This window comes from Camelus dromedarius, chromosome 30 (assembly GCF_036321535.1).
Source record: "Camelus dromedarius isolate mCamDro1 chromosome 30, mCamDro1.pat, whole genome shotgun sequence".
Classification (NCBI taxonomy): Eukaryota; Metazoa; Chordata; class Mammalia; order Artiodactyla; family Camelidae; genus Camelus; species Camelus dromedarius.
In genome coordinates, this window is record NC_087465.1 from 6,703,767 (window position 1) to 6,726,010 (window position 22,244).

General features: G+C 42.7%; 1 protein-coding gene across 7 annotated transcripts in view; it reads right to left on the reverse strand.

Moving 5' to 3' along the window:
- The window catches only part of ASPH (aspartate beta-hydroxylase), a 160,443-nt gene extending 143,844 nt beyond the window's left edge, over window positions 1-16,599 (reverse strand). Inside the window, exon 1 of one of the 7 annotated variants that reach the window (XM_064480835.1) lies at window positions 16,231-16,561. In XM_064480835.1, coding sequence (XP_064336905.1) covers window positions 16,231-16,351 — 121 coding nt within the window. In that variant the 5' untranslated portion in view covers window positions 16,352-16,561. Of the gene's footprint in view, window positions 1-16,230 lie in introns of all 7 variants that reach the window. The other 6 variants (XM_064480836.1, XM_064480837.1, XM_064480842.1 and 3 more) reach the window with 6 other exon arrangements.
- Between the last annotated feature and the right edge of the window lie 5,645 nt (window positions 16,600-22,244).

Consider the following 22,244-nt stretch of genomic DNA (forward strand, 5'->3'; position numbering starts at 1 on the left):
CTTAAGGAAACCTGTGTTTTTCTCTGTGTGTTTCCCCCCAGCTTCCCGTGACTCACACATTTAAATTACCAGAGTGCTGTAAAGGAAGACATCAAAAAGGTTCTCTTTACTGTGATTTTCACCCTATCCACCTTGTAAGATCGTTAGAAAGTCACAAAAAATCACCGTATGTTAGAGGAAGGGCATATTGTGAGACTTTGTGGGGGGAAATTTATTTTAATAAAATATCTTTTATTAAAAGATATTTAAAGGAGGCATCAACAATTCAAAGGTGGGGGAGGCTGTTTACAGGATATTATTGGAATAAGTTAGGAAGATCTGAATATGGACTTTAACCAGGTAACGGTGCTGTAAGGTGTGCTAAGTTTCCTGAGTGTGATGATGACACCGTGGTTCTGTAGGAGCATATCCCTGTTTCTAGGAAAACCATGTTGAAGAATTCAGGGGTAAAGTATCATGATTTAACTTGCAAATGGTCCAGGAGCAAAATGAATTAATTTATAAAATGGTGTACTTGTGTGGATAGAGAGACAATTAGAAAATGCAAAAGCATAAAGCAACTGGTGAATCTTTATGAATCTTTCTTATAACCGTCTCAAAGGTCTGAATTTTTTCAAACTAAAAAGTTGGGGAAATACAGATTTCCAAGTCCATTCCAGTCCTAAAGAATCATACTCAAGGGCTAAGAATCTGAAATGTTTAAAAGCTCCCAGGTAAAGTCATGACTGGATTCTGAATCAGTAAAAAAAATGTGAAAGTGAAAAACACCAAGTTTCAAGGATGCTTCTAGAGACTCCTGGAGAAATCTGAATGGGGAGGGCAGTCAGATAACCGTGTGTCAGTGCTACCCTTTCCTGGGTTTGAGAACCCTACTGTGGTTCTGCAGGAGAGGGTCCTTGTCTATAGGAGATGCTCAGGGAAGGAAGCAGTTATGCCAATTAAACTAGTTAAACTGCCATGATGACTAACAGCTCACCTTCAGAGAGGCCCCAGAGAGAGAGGAGGGAGAGAAAGGAAGGTCAACACACAAAGAGAGCAAACATGGCCAGCGGTCAGTAAACCCAGGCGAAGAGCACAGGATTCCTGCAGTGTACAAGTCTTTTTGCTATTAAATAGGTTTAAGAGTTCCAAAAGAAAAGGCTGGGTAAATACAAAAATAAAAACAAAATTAAACTGATTTAAAAAGAAGTAAGTAAGAGCAGTCAAGGACCAAGCCCTAAACCCAGCCACAATGAGCAGAACACCCGTTCCCCACTGGCCTCCCACAAGGGGAACCAGTCTCCGCTCCACGTTCCTGCATGTCAGTTCTGCCCACAGATCTCTTTGCGCTCATGGGGTATCTTCCACGGGATGCCCTGAGTTTCCCCTCCAATTCCCCTGGGAGTATAAATATAACGCATCTGCCGCCTCCCAGGGGTCTCCCCATCTGGGCCAGGGTCCCCAGGGTGTCCACCCCTCCCCACAGGTTAACACACCCTCCCCCCAGGGCCTCATCCAGGAGGCGCTCCCCTCTGAGCAGTCTCCACCATCGTCCCCCAACACACCGCCCCCCGCAACTGAGACAATTCCAGACGCAGCTGGACCAACCCAGAGGGGAACTGCGCCTCCCTCACTCCGGTTTCGGATGACACCGACGCTAAAGGGGACACCTCATCAAACACATGGTGCAGGCAGTGTCCTCGAAGACTGCAAGCAATTAAAGAAACCAAACCCAAACTAAAGGCAACACCAGGCCTTCTTGAAAATATACCTGCTTCAAGCCTGTCCGGCTTACCCTCAACAAGTTCATTTTGCAAAAGTGTGCAACCCAAAGCGCACCTTCCCGGCTGGGCACGGGGTCTCTTTCCCTCCCAGGACTAACTCCGCTTGCCTCTGTGCCACCTGCTACTTTGGGAGCGTGAACTGGGCAGGGCTCTCTCAGAGTTGATGGCATCAACCTGTTAAATCAGGGCTGTGTGGGCACAGTGCAAAGGTCAGCTGTGATTCAAACGCTGTCACAGGACAGACGTTTCTCCATCTCAGGTACAGGGTGATTCTCAGGGATGGTGTTAAATATCCTGGTGAAGTCAGGAAAAATCAGAAGATTGTATCCCGACCACTTATTCTAGAAACCTTATCAAAATGCACAGTTAGAAGACGCACTCAGTAAACCTGCAGTGTCTCCTAGTGTTCGCGGCTTTCATTCCTACGCACAAAAACACACTGTTTGATTCTAGAATCTGCCTAGGACTGTCAGGAGATGTCAGTTTGCAGTGCCCTGAATCTACTTTTCTTTCCCTTAATAAAAACGGGCCGTTTGTCCGTCGACTGTCTTTGTCACCTCTTTTAATTTGCATGATTCCCCAAAGGGTAACTTCCCAGAAAACTTGAGCCGGGGCTGGTAGTTTGGAGAATCTTGAAAAGCCTCAGCTGGTTCTCACGTTAGTCTCCCTTCCCCTGCTCCCTGATCGTGCACACCTCACTCACTCAGCAAGTATTCCCTGCTCTGCGGGAACCTTCTGGGATGGTGACTGCCCAGAGGCTGGTGTTAGATTTGACTGGTGTCTCCCCTCCCCATGGAGCACAGGACCTGGAACAAAGTAAACCCTCATTAACGTCACTGGACAATTTACATGATATTTCCACACAAAAAACAATGGAATTATAAAATGTTTTGGTGCCATCTAGATGGTAAAACAAATCTAACACACATGGAGTATTCTGAAAACATAACCAAACCACAGGGCAGCAGAGGACAGGCTGGTGCTGAGTGAGGGGCAGGAACGGCCGGGGCAGGTCCAGCTAGAACCCCACCGGCTTCAAGGACTCGGCCGCCCCATCCCACTGCCTAAGTCCATCCTTTCCTCCCAATCCTGCCCCAGTTCAAAACCAAAGTGATGGTCGATGTCACCATCTGTTAAGGTGCCCCCTAACTTTACCCTTACTGATTCCTTTTGCTCCGAATTCCCTCTGCCACCTCCCCCGGCTCTAGTTTCCCCAGACACGGTCCCGCTCTCCCGGGCTGAGGTCACCAGGAACAAAAGTCACCATGCAGCCCACCTGCTGCCCTAAGCTTAAGCTGCAGCGCAGCAAATTGCTTCAAATACTTCTCTCTTGGCTCTGTTCCAGAATAATCACGCTAGTCCACTGCCAAAGGTCCTAGGAGTATGACCCCCCAAAATCTGACCGGCTGAAAAGGCTGAGGTCTCAAAGCTTTATGCAAGTTGCAGAGAACCTCATTTTTTGGGCAGAAAGAACAGCTGTTTGACAGCTGCTGTCCTGACCAGGTGGGTTCTCTCTCCTGGCAGTGGTCAAATATTTGTAATATCATACTGGATAGGAGTCTTGCTCTAAATAGAACATTTCTGGTCAACATATAATTCAGATCAGCAAAACAACGTGCTTTCTGCTCTATAAGCTAAGAAAAACCTTAAAACACAAAGTAATCAAAATCACAGGATGGTAAATTTTAAAAGCCTTCCACAGTTTTCCCCAAACACTTGAACAATTCACTCATTCAACAAATATTCTTGAAATCCCTACCGAGCACTACAGCCATGAACAAGAGAGCCCGCTTAGTACCCAGTCCAGTGGAAGGAAAACAAGTAAAAATAAAATAAAAATTCACTTTAACAAGTACTGTATTACGGTAAAAGGGTCTATGATCAATGTGGATGAAAACAATCATTTGGAAAGAATCATTATTTTGAATTTTAAAGATACAGCGTTTACAATCTCCTTGACAAACATTAGCATTGTTCATAGTTTTTTTTAATTTTTTCACTAAAATTGAAAAATCTTAGCCTTCAGTCCAGGAGGAAATATTCATAATACTTATGAAAGAATTCTAAAAGACAAAACCAAAAAATAAAGGGAACAGAAATTTAGCAGTATTTTAGTATTGATGTAAACACTTTTAGCCTATCTGACAGTCATATGTAAGAATAAAATGTGGGGAAATTGAAAATCTTGCCAAGTAAGCAGAGCTCTTCTAGTTTCACAACAGGCAGAACAAACAAATGCCTGCTTCTGCCCAACCTTCCTCCTGATCGGAATGAACAAACCCCACATGCCTCCCCTGGCGTAAGTACCACTCTGCCCAAACGACCAGCACGCTGCCTGAGCAGAACCCATTAAAGGACTTGATGAACTTAGACAATTCTCCACATCCTAGTAATTTTACTTCTTTAGCTCCAGCACTTTTAACATCAATAAACATCAAGAGGACTTTGTGATCTGTGTTATGGCCCATAACATAAACCTAAAAAAAAAAAAAAAAAAAAAAAAAGAACGAAAGAAAGAAACCCACCCATGCAACACATAATTTTGGGCACTTAAGACATTCAAGGCAGCACAGAAGTCACAGAAACACAGCTTCTGCCCTCGGTGCTCTTTTGGTTTATGAGGGGGAAGTAAGACTTTTACCTGTGTTCGTTCATTCTAATATTTACTGAGCACCTACTACAGCCAATCATTACTCACTGGAGATAAAAAGAAAACAAAAGATGGCGCTTACCTACACCAAACATTAGGAGTGACTCTCCCATCCCTCGCAAGCGCTCTGGACCAGGGTGAGCAAACCGCAGCCCACCGACCGTTTTTGTATGAACCAGGAGCTAAGACTGGTTTTCACTCTTTAAATCAGTTGAAAAGAAATAGAAAGAAAAATGCAATAACCGGAGAAAATGACACGAGTAGTTGCCAGGGAGATCGTGTGGCCGCGATGCCGACCCCAGATCTGGACAATCGTGGCCACCCCTCCGCAGCCAGCGATGGGGAGACAGGCAGGACTGAGTCAATGGAAACCGATGAGCCAGGAGCCCTGCTCTAAGCAGAATAGAAAAAGCCTCCTTGTTCTGCTGGGCATGGACAGGGAAGCGTGTAGCCCCAACGGCATGAAACCAATTCCTAGTTGTTAACGGAAGTTTGAGTCTGGTGTCTGTTCCCAACACAGATGCTGCCCTGACCATTAAGCAAGAATGAAAGACAACAGATTGTCACAGTACAAATGTCTGTTTTGTTCATAACAGCATCACCATCACCACGTATAACTGTAGTTATGAAACACCTACTACGAGCCACTTCACAGCCCGTCTTCGTAACTATGACGTACTTTCATCTTCACTTGAAAGACAGATGTTTAAAGACGCTTAGGGGAGTCTGATGAGTCACTAAAGGTCCAAAATGAGTGGCAGGGCTCACAGCTGGGTCCAGCTCCGTCTGACGTTTCGTTGTCTGTGATTGGGCCACACTTTCATCTGCTGAAGGAACCAGTCAATGAACGAGGATGCTGAGACAGTGATACGTGGAGGATGCCACAGAAGCGCGTGCTCGGGGAGGAGGAAGTGGCTTCCAAAACCCAGTCTCCGGGAAGATGATGGAGGAACAGCATCCTGCATGACACACGGAAGCCACACAGGAAAGGGGACACGAGGAGCTGTCTCAGAAGAACCAGTTCATGCAAGTGCAGAGACTGCGGAGAGTGACTAGATGTGGCTTAAACAGTATAACTATAAAGGGAGTGAGGCCGAGAATAGCTAGAGCTGATGAGAAGGGCAGGACCATGAAGTGCCTCCTAGGTGAAGCCAGGGAACCTCAACTACATCTTGAGCACCTGGGGAACCACTCAAGCGTTTCAAAGAAGGAAGGGACATATCTAATCTCCAGTTTACAAAGATGACCGTGACAGATGGATGCAAGAGGACCAGTTATGAACAATCTAAGCAACAACGAATGAGGATCTAAAATGTTCAACTAAAGTAGCTCTGGAGTCAGAATTGGGATCTACACTCTTGCCCTGACTTTCCTGAGCTCCACGATCCTTGACAAACTAATCTAAGCTTCCACTTCTTCATCTACAGAGACAGAATTTAGAGGATTACTGCGAGACTTCAATGCTCAAACATTAAGAAGTACACAGTGTCTGATGCAAGGTTAACAGTCAGGAACCGGTGCTGTGTTTTCCCTTGGTCACTGTGGTTATTAAGTTATTAAGTTATTAATAGCACGGGGTTAGAACAGGGCCAAGCAAAGACCCCTGGGGAAGTCTGTCCTTTAGAGAGCAGATAAAGGATTAGTCTCTGTTGGTTCCAGAAAGATCTGAAGAGAAGACAAGAAGCCTCACTACCCATTCATAGTGTCTGGCTGGGTACAGGAGGAAGAGCACAAGATGTTTGTCTCCTGTTTTGTTTTTTATTTAATGAGAAAGACCGAAGAAGGGGGTACAGGCTGTGGGAGGCGGTGGAGGAGAGCTCTCGAGGGGAAGCAAGGAGATGCTTCAGGTCTCTGGGAAAGTGGTGACCACTCGGGGTCCCCAGAGAGACGCAGGATTCCAACCCAGCCTTGGCTTCCCTCTTAGGTGGGTGGGGGCCAAAGGTCCGGAATCGCTGTGACTGCCAAGATTCCAAGTTCTAACCGTGATGCTGGCTCACCTCCCCTCACCCACCACTCCACTGGGCCTCCTCCTCGGCCTGAAGAAAGAAAAGGCGCTTTACTGAACATTCAAGACCTACTTCAGCTGTTGGGTACTTTCACGCCCCAATCAGAGCAATATTTCACTGAGATTCTCAACTGTACTGACTTTTGCAGCCATCATTGGTCCTAGACCCTGTCTCCCCACTAAGCAGGGCAATCAGTCTCGTGTCAGTTGCCTCCAAATGTCATGCAACTCAGAGGCCAATCCCACCCATCACTGAAAGGATGAGCACTCGTAAAGATGTCCTCTGGTTTTCCTGAGCAATGGGAGGAAGCTGTCTGCTAAAACTGGATGGAAAGGAGCAAGGGTCCAAGCTCAAGAAGTTGAAGATTTAAATAGCTGGTGCTGAAAACCTGGCAAACACCAACTAAGGAACCCCGGGGAGCCTGCAAGGCACTGCTGAGGGGCCAGTGGTGGGGAAGGTCTTGAATGCATGTAATTTATTCCAAGTCAGTACTTAAGCTGGTGAACAGTGCTCTTGTCTTAAACCCATTCTATCCTAATTCGTCATCTTAAATGTCTCACCGATCACAAGAGGATTCTAAAAACTGGCCTGGGGACTTAATAACACAAATAGTGCACTACCTCTAGAAGAAAATACAAAATAAATACAAGTTGCTTATAAACTTTGCATCTTTACATACTTGAATTTGACCTTAAAAATGTCCTACTTTATATAACCTTACAGAGCAAAAGGGTAATTAGTTTAGCACATAAATCTACCAGGGCCTTCATATGAGCCACAGAGCCCATGGGTGACTGGATCTCCATCTGTCTCAGGCCCCCCAGGGCTCCCAGTGTGTTTATTGATTAACAATGAAACAGACTAAGTAGCTAAAGCCCATAAAATAATCATTATGTTTTATTCATAAAGAGAGTTAAGTTCAGTTTTGAACAACATAATGTACCCAGTGCCAGGGAAATACAATTTCAAACTACAGAGAGAGGCCGCTGAACACCCACCAGAATGGCTAAAACTAAGAGGACAGCAGCACCTGGAACCCCCACACACTGCCGGTGGGAGCGTCAATTAAATTGTACAACCGCTCTGGAAATAGTTTGGCAGGTTTTTTTTTTCTTTTTTAAATAAAACTAAACATACACCTACCCTATAACCCACTCATTCTTCGCCATTTGCTCAAGAGAAATGAAGACATATGTCCACCAAAAGAAGAAAAAAACTGTCTACAACATTACAATATTCATAGACTGCTCTTCCTATGAGTCCAAACGGCCCAAGCATCCATCAATAAACGAATGGCTTAACCCACGGTGCTACGGTCACACAAGGGACTTTCTGGCAATAAAAAGGAACAAGGGACTCATGTATGCAGCATGGACAAGCCTCAAAATTATGCTGAGTCAAAGAAGCCTTACGTTAAAAGTGCTGACAAGATGAAAGTCTAAAACAGACAATGCAGACCGAAGGCGAGAAAAGTCAGTGCAGTGGTTGCTCTGAGGACTGAGATGGCGACAATGAAGAGGGTTGAGACTTTCCTGGGGTGACGGAAACATTCTCCATCTTGGGCTGGGTTACACAGATGTTTACATTTATAAAGACTCCTCAAATCGCACACTAGGATTCATGCAATTCACTGTATGGGAGTATTACCTCGTTGGGGAGGGCAGGGACCATAACAAATTTGAGCTTTAAGGACAGTCATGCATCAATGTTTAGAAACGAGACGTACTGATGTCTAAATCTCACTTTAAAGTGCATAAAAGAACAGTCTAATTTATGAGTATGACATAAAGCAAATATATTCAATGTTAACCACCATAACATGAGATGATGGGGCTCATTATACCATTCTTTCAGCTTCGGTGTATACTTAAATTTTTCCCTAATGTTAGTTTCAAAAAAAAAATATAAAGTACTTAGACTAAATTTAATAAAAGAACTGTATTACTTTTGAGTAAAACTATCAAAATTAATTGTTAAGACTTACACCAGGAGGAAATTATACTACTTTCGTGTGCAGGAAGATGCAATATTGTATTTGTGTATTCGTCCCAAATGGTTCTATAAATTCAATACAAATCCAGTCAAAATCCTGAAATACTTTTCATGAAACTTACTTGATAAGCAGATTTTTAAAAATACAGACATGGGTGAGGAAAGGTCCAAAAACAGTGAGGACGATGGTGAAAAATACCAGGAAGAAGGACCTGCCCAATCAGAGATGCTGTGGAGAGTGGCAGGCTGAGGTCCTGCCCCTCCACGCCAGCAACAAATCAGAGCCACACGTGTGTAGGTGACACTGTGGACTAGTGTAGGAAGAAGACACTTCAACTAATAGTACAGGAAATTTTCATTATCCATTTTTTTAAAAAAAATACTGAATCAGATCTCTACCTCACAATATATACAATTAAATCTACAACCTGTGGTTTAGACATCTAAACATGAAAAGCAAAATTTAAGATATTTTAGAAAAAAAGTAGAGAATGTTTTATGATCTTATATAAGAAAGGATATCTTAAATAAAGCACAAGAGCACAAACCATAAAGTAGAAAATAGAAAAAAATGCTACTATTAATATATTTTAAAAAATCTAAAACTTCTGTTCAATAAAATATACCACAGAAAATGACAGTGTGAGTAATCACAGACTGGGAGTTCTTTCCCGAAAATAATCAAGAGGTTCTGGATAAAGAAAGAAAACCCTACAAATCAGAACTACCCAAAGAAACAAACCCCTAGAAAAATAGGCAAAAAAGATAAATAGGCGATTCACAGAAAAGGAAACACAAATGGCTATTGTCTCCAGTCACCTCACTGGCGATCAGGAAAAGGCAAGTTTAAGACACAAAACACTACTTCACACCCACTAAACTTGCAAATATCAAAGCTTACCGAGCGTGGGCAGTGCGGCTGCACTCACGAGGGGGTGGGAGTGCAAAGCGATACAACCACTTTGGGGTGAAAAAAAAAGTCAGCACATGCATTTGCCGTGACCCAACAATTCCAATCCTAAGTTATGCTCTAGGAAAACATTTAAACATGTGCACAAGGGGCTGGACAGACCCAAGAGTGTTTAGGGCAAGAGTGTTCAAAAGAAAAAATGCAACAAGCCAGGTGGTCTTGGACACCAGGATGGCCAATCAAAAAATGGCACCTTCATACACTGAATATGTTCATACAGTAAACACATTTATAGGAAAACAAAGAGCCCGAGTTTGGTAGCATCTCAAACAAATAGTGTCAAATTAGTACGCCATGTATGAGCCTATGCATAAAACTTTTAACATGTGCTAAACAAGTATACACAAATATACACAGGGAAATAGATAATACTTCCTAAGCAGTTTTCATAGATACAGCATTTAGCAATAGATGTATTTTACACAAGTGGAAACACAGTATATAAGGTGCAACACAACATGTATTATGTGTGTGTTACATATTATCAAGAAATGCATGAGAATGATTATCACAAAGTGTAGGCATGGTTGGAAGGTACAACACAGGAGAGGAGAAACCAAGAATGCGGTAACATTTTACATCCTCACCTGTGTGGTGGATACACTGGAACCACTACATTACTCTTTCTACCTATTTATACATCTTAATATGTAGTATTTCAAATAGATAACAGTTTTAAAGAGCAGCACATAGAAATATTTCTATTCTAAAAGTTACAGAGATGGCTCTCCACCAAAAAGCATGAAATAGTTTATAAACATTTTATAAAATTCAGTAAGTGACAAGCATCTTATTCAAACTGATCTAACCGAAAGAAAGGAAAAGTTAAATGCTAGGTGTTCTTTCAACAAACATGTACAACACAGATTTTTATTTTCATGTAAGGGGAAAAAATAACTTCTAAATAAAATCTACCTGTGAAGCAAAGACCAAAAAGGCTTTCGGGTATACCAATTCAGGAAAATGGAAATAAAACAGAGTGGGGAAGACGGGGAGAAACTGCATGCGAGCATCGTAATAAGCAGGAACCAGAGTCAGACAGAGGACAGGACAACAAAATCACACTGAGCCTGCGCTATGGAATCACAGCAAAGGCTGTCAAACCGATATCAAATATGAGAAAAGGCAGTTACACAATCTTGGTTACGGGATAAAATTATTTTCTCAATATTCTCTCACTTCAAAATGAAGACTGAGGCCTGCTGACTTCCATACAGAATGAGTCACAGGGTTAAATCTGTAGGAACACACCCAGGAGAGAAATGCTGGCATCTCTCCAGGCACTGCAATCGTGGTTTCCACTCTGCTCTAACTGGACCCCCCTCCTCCACCACCCCCCAGCCCATTCCGCACTGGAGCACAGAGAGCCTCTATGACAGGTGATGACACTCACACCACAGCCAGGACGACCAGGCAAACCACCTGGGTCTCACAGGGTGCCAAAGAACGGCCCCAATCCTTCAAAAGATCTCATGTAACTAAATTTTCTAAAGATTTATTTACCGAGTAAGCTCAAAATTTCCTTTGAGTCTAATAAGTTACCTACAGCAAACATGTCCTCAGCATCATCAGTCTGATCAGTGATCTGCCATGAAAGGATACCCATATCAGCCAAAGATAGCCAGGACACATCCCTGAAAACACAAATATTAAGTGCAGACCAAATGCCTGAAGCCTGCTCATTAAAAATTAATAATGACTGACAAGCAAATACCACCTTGACTCCCAGCACTGCCAGAAGAAAGTGAAATGGTTAAAGCACTAGACTCTGAAACAGGTGCCCCTATGGTGGCACACAGAGAAGAGGAAGCAATGAACATCTTCATCTCTGGTCCTCTAGGAGAAATGGCCAGATGTGCAGGGCTACGCCAGACACGCGTCTGCCCAGCCCTAAACCCATGGGTGCAGCGCTGTGCACACGACGCTGGGGCAGCAGATACTGAAAAACAGGAGCCAGTCCAGGCACCCCCACGTCTCCCAACGGATGGCTGAGGCTTTCTTTAGAAATCCGAGTAAACTGTACATGGGCTCTACATGCATACAAGGTTTTTTAAAGGAACATTAATTTTAAAACGTATCTGTATCTCGGTACAGAGTGAAGTTAAATCAGTAGGATATGCAGAAGTATCCAAGACACAAAGTAAGTTGCGTATTTTCAGGATATTAAAACACTGTGCTGGGGTAGCATCCAAAGGCTAAAATGTATCTGAGCTCTGGTAAGAAAAAAATAACGTTACAGATCTCGGATTAGAGGATAAATCCGCAACTTGAAGGCTGATGGGCAGATGGGATACTTACCGCACCCCCCCCCCCGCCCCCGAGGTAGATAGAAATGTGTCAAGTGGTACTCAAGGCCCAGGATAAACGCCGCCTCTAGAACATCCATTTCACTTAAAACAGATGCCACAGGATGTAGCAGAAAATGGTTTCTTTAAATGAAGCATTAAACAATGTTCAAACCTGCAATAACCTGCTTAGCTCTACGGCCTTACACACTCCGAAGTTCGTACTCAACTTACCCCTGGAGGTACTTGCACGAAAACATCTGAGAAACACAAAGGCATGTAAAATTGCTTTTAGGGCCATCACAACTGATTAATTCTTTCCATATGAGAGAAGGATTAGAAATTTTGAGTGACCTGCCACATGGTTTTTAAATGGATACAAATCCCAGTCATCGGACTTCTCCAAACTACACTGCCTTTGTGGAGAAAAAAGGTTTATTCTACTGGGACCAGAGAGCTCAAGGGTTAAACTCTGATACTAACTAAAAATCAAGTGGACAGCCCACATGACCCTTTATCCACATGACCCTGTTGGTAACTGGCTGAAAATGAAAACCTCTCATTTTCTAGTAATCTCTCTGAGACACACGATTTTACAGCAAAGCTAAAACACAGATCTCTCCTTTTACTTCCTAAGCCCAATACAGGTGCATACGTTTGGTCTTCTTAAAACTGTGTTCAAGAATTCCCTCAAAACATTTTTTAGCAGTAAGTTTTCTATGATCTGGCCAGGTGGTCAAAATGCTGCTCACCTGAACATGAAACAGAGAACACAGTTCCTACAGTGGAGGAATTATGGACCTCCTCTCTTTTCCTTCTGGAATGACTAACAGAGGATTAAGCAACTGGCCCGAACCGCCAGTCTCTGGCTGCAGAAAGGGAACTTCCACCAAGGCCTCCTCATTCAAGGGAGCCAGAAGGCATCAGCAATGTATTGTATCTGTTAACTACCGAGGAATCTAAGAGATACTGAAAGTAGAAAGAAAGAAAAAAAATTTCTAAATGATTAACACCCATCAAATATATCTGCGAATGCATACATTTTACAGATATGAATGCATTTAATCCTAAATAAGATGACTGCCTAAATAAGTAAGACTGCTAGGGACCAACTCTTACTACTAAGCTTCAAATCTAGAGACTTTGGCTGAGCAGTTTTGTTTGTTTGTTTTGATGGAGGTGTTGGGGATTGAGCCCAGGACCTCGCACATGCTAAGCATGAGCTCTACCACTGAGCTATACCCACCTCCCTGGCTGAGTGTTTTTAAGTAGTTGTCCATCAGCGGTTCTGAGTATGTACAGGACTGATTATACCAAAAACTAGTTGGTTACATAATCTGAAGCTTCAAATTGAACGAGGATAAAGTATTCCACAGCGACACCTACCGGTAAAGCGTGATATAGTGGCAACACAATATTACAAAGTCAGATGTTTACATCCCTGTAGCAAATGAGAAGCTACAGTCAAAGAATGAATGATACTTAAAAGGGAAAACCTAAACAAAAATGTTATACATTCCAGTGCCTGTAACTACAAAATAAGTCCAAAAGCACATCACGATCCTTCTCAACCAAAGAATTTCAAATCAATAAAGCTGAAAGAGGTTCCTCCTGGCCCCAAACGGCCAAGCAAGTCAATTTTTTATATGCTAGTTAAGGGTAAGATGTCCAACTTATTCATGTTTCTTTTATATTTTAAAGAATAAAACGGAAAAGGTAAAATTAAGTTCTGCAAAAAAAACTAGGCATTTTATCTGCTTTCAATTTAAATTGAAGACTTAAATGAAAAGCAGACACCTGCTTTAAAAAAATCTAAGTGTTATATAAATCCCCAAAGCTCCAATTTCAAAACATCACGTTTCCATAAAATGATCACCGAGATAAACAGAAGGCCAGATAATCACATTTTCCCTAAAATGCAAGCTTCAAAGGACTGGGTCTTTCACACCACACTTCCATACAAAAGTTTAAGAAATAATGTGATCAATGTCATCATCAGCTTCAGACTTTTAATGCAAAACATGTCAAAAACATACTATTTGAGCCCATATACTTCTTCTCAAACTAAGATTTCAAAGGTGACTGCTTTAAACTTAATTTTAGTCAAAGAAAATGTAATCGGTGACACGACAAAAGCATACTTTTCTTAAATAACTAGGCGCAGTATGCCAAAGGAAACTTCAAAGAATCTACTTCAACTTCAAGACTCCCATAAAATCTTACAATTAGAGATTTTAGAGAACCTCAAATCCAGGATTATGGTATAATGAATGAACAACAGAAAATCTGGGTTTAGTCTGGATCATCCATTAACTAGCTGGGTTTCCTAGAACTCTATGACCATTAATGAACCAGACAATCTTTCTGGGCATTAATTTCCTCATCTATGAGACTGGAGAAGGGAGATGAATGGGATTCACGGTAAAGCTACTTCTAAAATTTCTTCAGCTTCTACGGTTTCCCCAGCACAGGGAATTGATTTGGGCATCAATATCTACACATCAGTGATCCAATAAATATAGCTACAAAAGAGAAGTGGCATGACCTTTCCGGTATAACCTGCTATAAGCCAGTATAAATAGAATCACACTTTCACACTGCGGTGTAACTGTTCACAACTGAGAGAACAGGACCTCCTTTCCTTCTCCAGTGCCTTCTACCTGGCACACAGTCAGAACTCAGTATTTACTCAAAAAAAAAAAAAAAAAAAAAAAAAAAAAGAAGCAGCAGCAGAGAAAGAATACTCGTTATGTAACACGTAAGACTAACTCTTTGAATGTTTGGGGGTTTTTTTCTAGTAATACAGGCACTTCTCTCTTTTACATATTCTCTTTTATATACTATGTCTATTTCATGACAATTATAGAATTGATGTGCAAAACGCTTAAAAGGCTATAGACCCTCAAATGTGGACAGAACTTGCTCTAAAATGCCTGAATGTGAAAGTCGGAATATGTTCACTTATGTCCTAACATTTCCTAAATTTATGACCCACCTGTTAAAACTGGGTCAGTTACTGAACCACTGGGGGTGGGAATACAATACACACTTCCCTATACTCATTCTTACCAATACCAGCCCACGTACAGCCACTTCTTCAGATGAGCCAGCCCTCCCATGACCACAAAGGACAAAATGGGACAAAGATGTGCTTCACTTGTAAATGGTTACAGAAAACTTTTGAAAACAATTAACATTAGAGTCCGGTTTGTCGGTTTTCTCTGCTCGGTGCTTAAGCTGCAGGATGGCTCTTCTCATTTAGAAACTTGGGAAAGTGTGGCCAGAGCCGCCTGATACAGTTCATCTACTCTTCTGCCTGTTTAAGTAAACCGACTGTCATTTGAGGGCAAGTGACAAAGGAACACAAACTTCACTTCCGCCAAGGGTGAATTAATATTGCTTTGCAATTGAAACTGTGTGTACCTTTTTTCCCTTTACGATACAAATATTAGGTTTCAGAATGTAAATGTATGCAGTGATTTTAACTGAACTACTTTCACCATTTAAATGTACGCAAATCAAATGTACTTTGATTCGCGAATCAAATATTTACTAAGCATCTATTAAGGGACAGACCCACTCTAGGAGTTGGAATAGGAATGAACACAAGGGAGTAACACAGGAAGGCAATACACGTGAAAATAAATAACTTCAGACAGTGACAAGTGCTATTTTAAAAATGGTTCTTTGAAGGATGACTATAGTTATCCGATTTACTTTTTTGATATACATAACTACACTACATGTAGACCTCAGGAAACAGAATCTAAATTATTTCAAAAAGGAAAGTTTACAGGTCACATTCAATACACATGTGTATTGCAGTTTCAATATCCTAAATATGAGTCAAAAGAATTATAAAAAGAACCCGAGAACCACTGAAATATGAGATGAAACAGATTTAAAACATCTGTTCTCTCTTTGCTGGGTAAGCACAGGGAGGAGAAAGGTGAATATCCAATAGATTTTTTTTTTAAAGATAAGACAAAGAGGAAAAATAGAGAAGCTCGCCCAGTATTCTACCGTATTCTGTGATACTTTAAAGGCAACTATAACGCACGTTAAGAAAGTTAATTAAGGCAAAAATATTTAAAGTAATCTCCAAGAACATTTCAATCACTCCTCCCTCCACACACACCCCTGCAGCCCTCACAGAATATTCTTTTTCAGTTGCTCTTAAAAGCTGCTGGTTTGGCAGGAACTTATTTTCTCTGACTTTGGCTCCTTTCCAAATGCCCCAAAATATGCACGGCAAAGGTAAATCGTTTCTCTTACTCCCGTCAATTCCAAGGAAAGCCAAGAGTCTTTCCATAGAACCCCCAACTTGGCTGCGCAGTGCAGCTGAGGGATCAGCCGGGAAGGGGCTCCCCGGCGTGACCAACCCGAGGCCGCGGACCCCGCTCCGCCCGGCCCCTCCAGGCCCACCGAGCGCGGCCTCCGCCCTGCGCCCGGAGTAGCAACAGCACGGAGAATGGAGGAGACGCACGGCGCATCTGGGGAGCCGGACCCGCAGCGCCCGCCGCCCGGGCCCCACCCCCAGAGCCGGCCCAGGAGCGCCTCTGACCTCTCCGGGCCCCGGGGCTGCTGCTGCCGCCGCTGGTGGAGCTGCTCGGGCTGCTGGAGCCGCCGCTGCTGCTGCTGCTGCTGTTGCCGCCGCCGCCCTTGGCATTCTTGCGCGGGGCCATGGCGCGCACCGCTGCAGCAGGCGAGGGGTGGGGAGCTCCCTCGGTGCGCGGGGGCCGCGGGGGGCGCTGATGGCGGCGGGCGCTGCAGCGGGTGCGGATCGCGGCTCCTGCAGCAGCGCCTGCGTCTCGGCACCGCCCGCAGCGCCTCTGAGGATTTTCGCCCGCGTGCCTCCTGCGCGCGCCCGGCCCTCGCGTGTGCCCAACTGGTGACTACCCTCCCGGCGCGAGAGCGCGCCGCTCTCCTGCCCCTCGGCCACGCCCCTTCCCGGCTGAGCCCCGCCCCTGCCCTCCCGAGGAAAGCTAAGTGACGGAGCATGGAGCCAATCACAATGGCTTCTGTGATGGGGCGGAACACTGCCGCGCTTCCCCGCCCCCTGCAGACTCAGGGCCGTTCTGGCGCGACGCAGCCGCCCGGGAGCGCGAGCCGCTTTCGACTTTCCAGTCTGTCCTGGTCCTTTGGAACGTGGCAAACGTGGAAGGCGAGCGGGCTCTCGCGAGCGTTGGCTGACCCCGTATAATCGGGATGGGGCGGGGCGCGGGGGCGGGGCCGGCGACACGTGTGCAGCGTCCAGTCGGAGCCCACCGCCTCTTGGCCTTTCACCGGAATTTTGTTCCTCTGCCGGTTTCCTATACACAGACATCAAGAGATGCAATCCCCCTTCTTGCGAAAGAAATGTGTTTCTTGTCGGTATTGACACATTTCTGAAATGGTGATGTTAGCAGGAATTAAATGGTTAAGCCACACGTAATTGATCCGTTGGGTTTTACAGCAGGACTTCATTCGTGCCATCAGCACGTTCGGACGATCTTACTTAAGACTTACAGACGTAAATATAAAACAAAAAGTTCATTTCCTTGCCCTGCATGGCACCATGTATCTGAAATCTCTCTTCGCTGGGCTGAAGCCTACGTTTATCTTCCTATGATGTCCCCAACCGTGGGTCCCCGTGCAGCCGCAGATTGCCGGGGCTCCAGCTCCCTCTGAATTGCGCGTGTGATCTTAAAAATATCTGGGTCCCTGCGTGAGCCAGACGGGGACTTGAGGCCAGGGATGTCATCGTCATCTTTGGGTCGCCAATGGCCAGCGCAATGCTTGGTGCGTAACAGACAAGTCAGACATGTTGGGTGATTTGATACATTTCTGGTTAACTTCTTAACGCTGTCACCAATTCTTGACCGTGTTAGAGGAACCAGAGACACGGTTGCAGTGTGGCATCTGCTTTTATTCCTCTTCTCCAGCCAGCCACCCCGCATCGGCAGGTCCCTGGACTCACTCGCTTCTACTGCGAATGGCCCCCCGCAGTTGTCCACTTTCTAGTGATACACAGAAATCCACAGAGAGCAGTGTTGCGTAATGAGGGGAAGGCCTCTCTTTTTTGTGAAACAGTGGTAGATAGTTATCAAGATAGAGCAGGGGCAGGGAATCTCACAGTTTTTACTGAAGCAGCTCTTTGGGGTTTTATCTAATAGCATCTCCTGCCTTCACACATCCTGTCTCCCGTAGGCCCCCTTATTCAATGGGAAGTTGGGATGATGGGCGTGGAAAGCTGGGCTAAGAGACTAAGTGATAGAACTTAATATAAATTAATGAAAGTAAGCTGAGAAAACAGCTGAAGATATTTGAACTCTTAAATTCCGACAAAACTCTATTATTGTGTCCATTTTTAAAGGATGAGGTAACTCAGGTCCAGAGAGGTTAAAGTAAGGAGGTCCACAGAGCCAGTAAGTGATGCAGCAGGGATATGAACTCCGTCCAACTGGCTCCAGAGCCCATGGTCCAAACTCTCCTTCTAGGACAAGGCTTCGTTTTAAGCAAAGAATGTCTCACTGATTTCTTCTTTTACCAAACATCTCCCCAAAGCCTGCCTGGTCCTACCTGCAAAGATGGGTCTGAAACCTGATAGTGGGTACTTATCCAGATCCACCTCTTTGAGGAACTCAAGTTTCTTTGATAACTGACTCCACGATGTCATGAAACGATGCTTTGCTCCTGCATTGCCAGAAACCAAATCTGGTACCATTGACAAGGTACATTGCTGTGCATCATAGGCAGTACCAGGCCAAGACAGTGACTTTATAAATACAGATCACAGGACGTTAGAGGTTTCCTGACTTCCTCTTTCAAATACAAGGTAACAGCTACAATGACCTTTATACACTCAGTATTACAAAATAAAACTTACAACAAGGTTCATGACATTAGATATTTTCAGCTATATTCAGTTTAGTTTCAGGGACTAAATTCCTGCAAGCTAAGTACCAATATTATACAATTTGCATCTGTTTATACTTCCCTCCTTATGAGCATTAAAAAACACAAAGTTTATACCTTGGAACTGTGAATTTCTTTACATAGGTCTTTTTCTCGGCATTGGGTCAAAGGAAGTTAGGGTATCTTTGAAATTAAACATTTCTGTGATTTCTGAGTAAGCTATGAATGAACCCTGGGTGAAGCAATGTTAGAAGGACCATAAAAACAAGACCTAACTAGGACAATGTATTAAAATATTAATTTAATAGAGCTTTTGAACTAGGCCAAATGTGCCTTTCAGATATTTCCACAAACTTTCCATTGTCTTCACCACTGGGATTTACAAGTGAGAACTTGAAGACAAGATTTGTCCTACTTGTTTTTTTTCCCTTGTGTTGATCCTTCACAACCTCCAGTTAAATACTTTCCAAATTAAGTATTTCTGGACTTACATATAGCTACTAAAACATTGTTTTAAAGTTGCATTTTTTACCTGCTTCCTAGACAATGGCTCTCATTTTTATGCAGTCTTCCTAATGTGAAATTTTATAGGTGCAAACTAAAAATGAACATTTCCCTGTCTTTATTTATCATGGTAAACTCTGCCACAGTAGAAAAAATGAATTTTGACTTATCATGATGATTCGGTTGTGTGTTTTCATTTTACACTAATAGAATTTGTTGCAGTGGAAGGCTATGTTGGTAAACCCAAGAACACTTTAAAGACATTCTGTACTCAAAGTATTCTCAAAGCAATTATTCCCATATGAGTTATATTTCAACAAGTAAATAAGCTGTCATTTTCATCAAACAGCTTGACTTTGTACTACCGTAGAAAAAATAAGGCTGGCTAACATCTATGTTATAATACATAGAATGACTTTATAAAGAAGAAGTAATTTAAAATCTAGTCAAAAATAGATTAGAATTGGAAATACTGTTATGATATAGAAAAATAATCTGAAAACATATTAGCTAAGAAACTAATAGTTCTTTTTTTCATTTCAATTCTTTACATTTTCTATCAGGATTGGTGGTACTTAGTACCAAATTCTCTCCCTAATAAATAGCATTTAAGTAATAGCTATTTCTAATAGCTTTATGTTTTATTTATTATTATATTATTTAGTTATTTTATTTTGGTGGCAGAAGTAATTAGGTTCATTTATCTTTTTTGGAGGAGGTACTGGGGATTGAACCCAGGACCTCCTGCATGCTAAGCATGTGCTCTACCACTTGAGCTGTACCCTCCCCCCATGAAGTAATAGCTATTTCTAAGCCTTAAGTTTCCTAGTCTAGGGAACTCATAGAATTAATCGATTCTTCTTACACGTCAAACTTAGTGCCAGAAAGAAACTTAAGCATGGAGAAAAGTCAAACAATTGGAGAATAACTACTGCTTATATGCCTGGCAGCTCTATGCTATATAAAAGGGAATACTAATGTGATTTAGGAGTCTTTAGAAAGTATTGGAGAAATCAAGAAAAGAAAGAAAAAGTGGAGGAATCTCAAGGATTCAGTTTATTTGCAAGGTAGTTTTACTTAAACTATATTTGCCTTAAGAATCTAATGGCTCTGTGTGTGTGTGTGTGTGTGTGTGTGTGTGTGTGTGTGTGCGCGTGCGCACGCTTCTATAACTAATATAGTAATTTCTGTGTCTTTCATGAAAACGATTCTCTTCCAGTGGAAACAGGTCCCTTGTCCAAAGAAAAGTATCTTGAAACCAGTTTCTAGGATCCTCCAGTTTCATCAAGTCTAGATACATAAAGCAGATGTTTTTGCCTTACAATAAACAGTTTAATTGCAATATGCAACTTGGATCAATTAGTCAACTTCTTGACAGTTGATGGGAAATCATGCATACCCCACATAAAGTTAGTATTGGCTCAGCCCTTTTTATATGGTCATCGTGCTGACTTGAATCTATTCCGCAGTTTCATAAGCACATGATAAACATTACTGAGCCTGTACCAAAAAAATAAATCCAAAGGGACTTTTCCAAGGAACTTGCTAGCATGGAAAACAGGGAGTGTCTCTTTGTATCATTGCAGCAAGATTTTATTAACCTAAAGACCAATCCTAATACGTTTGACATTCTATAGTATTTCTTTATTTTAAGAAGTATGATATCCATTCATTTTAAAAATTGTTAACGGTTTAACATATGTTGTGGCTCTACACTAACAGTCCTGAGTATTTTCTAATCCTTTGTGGAACCACTACAATGCTGACTTCACTGGATGAACTCATTTCTCTGTTGGCAAATTCCTTTGAGTTAGAGACAGAGACACCAATATGCTAGACGTGCACTGAAGCTACTCCTCCCAGCACCAGAAAGCATATTAGTCTAGCAGAACTTAGTGGAAATCATTTCCAAGAGGCTGTCTCATGTATTATGTGATTTTATTTTCTCTACTTCTTTATGACATCCGTATTGCTCTTAGTTTTTCTAGCTCCAACACATAAGAAGAAATGAGGGAGGCAGCTACCAAAAGGTATCCTTAGAGAAGCAATTGTGTAAAAGCCTAAGCACAGATGTTTTGACCACTTAGGCAAATTCCGAGAGATTTTTAAAATTCTCTTTCTCAAATTTGAGAAAATTGAAATCAGATGTGAAAAGCTTGATATAGGGCTCAGGCTTGTGCAAAAATAAAGTCACAAACAATATTTAGGAAACCATGGCCATCCTCACCTATGTATTCCTGGTGGCCTGGGCAGTGTCCAGTGCACAGCAGGTGTCACATAAACATTGCACCTCAGGCCCTTTGCACTTGTCGTGCCTCTGCCTGGAGAATGCTTTTGCCACACAGATCAGAGGGCCACAAAACTCTTCACCTGTCACCCCCTCGGTTTAGCCCCCAAGCCCTACCTTACCTCCTGTACTCTCAAGCTGAAGTGTCCTTGGTGAGCACTCCACACGTGGGTATTAAATGGCTAGCCTTTAAAACACTGGGAAGCGGCAGGCAGGGGCTTGTATTTTACAGTAATGCAAAACAAGAAATGTGAAATTAATGTCTTTTTGACAAAGGGAGAAATCTTTTCAAGTAACAAGCAACCAGAAATGTCCATTATTTTCTTAAAAAGTAGGAAAAAGTTGCCCACTTAGCGTTCTCCCGTCACACTACTCTGGGCAGCCATGAATAGCTAAGCTCAGAAATCAAAAAGCAAGCACAGGAAGAGAAGGAGCCATTGTATGAATCTGTGCGGTAATCCCGTAAGAAATTCTGTAGCCCGCAGTAGAGACCTACATATACTGAATACCTACTTAAAATGTGAAATCTGACCAATTGTAAACAGAGAAACTGACAACCTTCTACATTTAGAATGAGAACCTCAGAATAACACTGTGGCTTCCAAATCAGGCCAGCATGGGACAGAGAAGAGAACCTGTGAATGACAGAAAACTAGGATGTGAAAAAAGAAAAACAACCTTTGAGCCAAGGTTGCCTGGGGGTCTTTTGTTTGTTTCTGTTTTCACATTAGAAGAAGTTGGTTCTAATTCCAGAATCACGCTCAGTCCTGTATACAGTGGTTGGACATATATGCCTGGCCATTGAGAATTTGGTGGATTTCACAGAGGCTATTGTGTCCTGCCAGTTCAGGTTTTTCATCTAATGCTTAAAAAAAGAAAGTCAAGTCTCA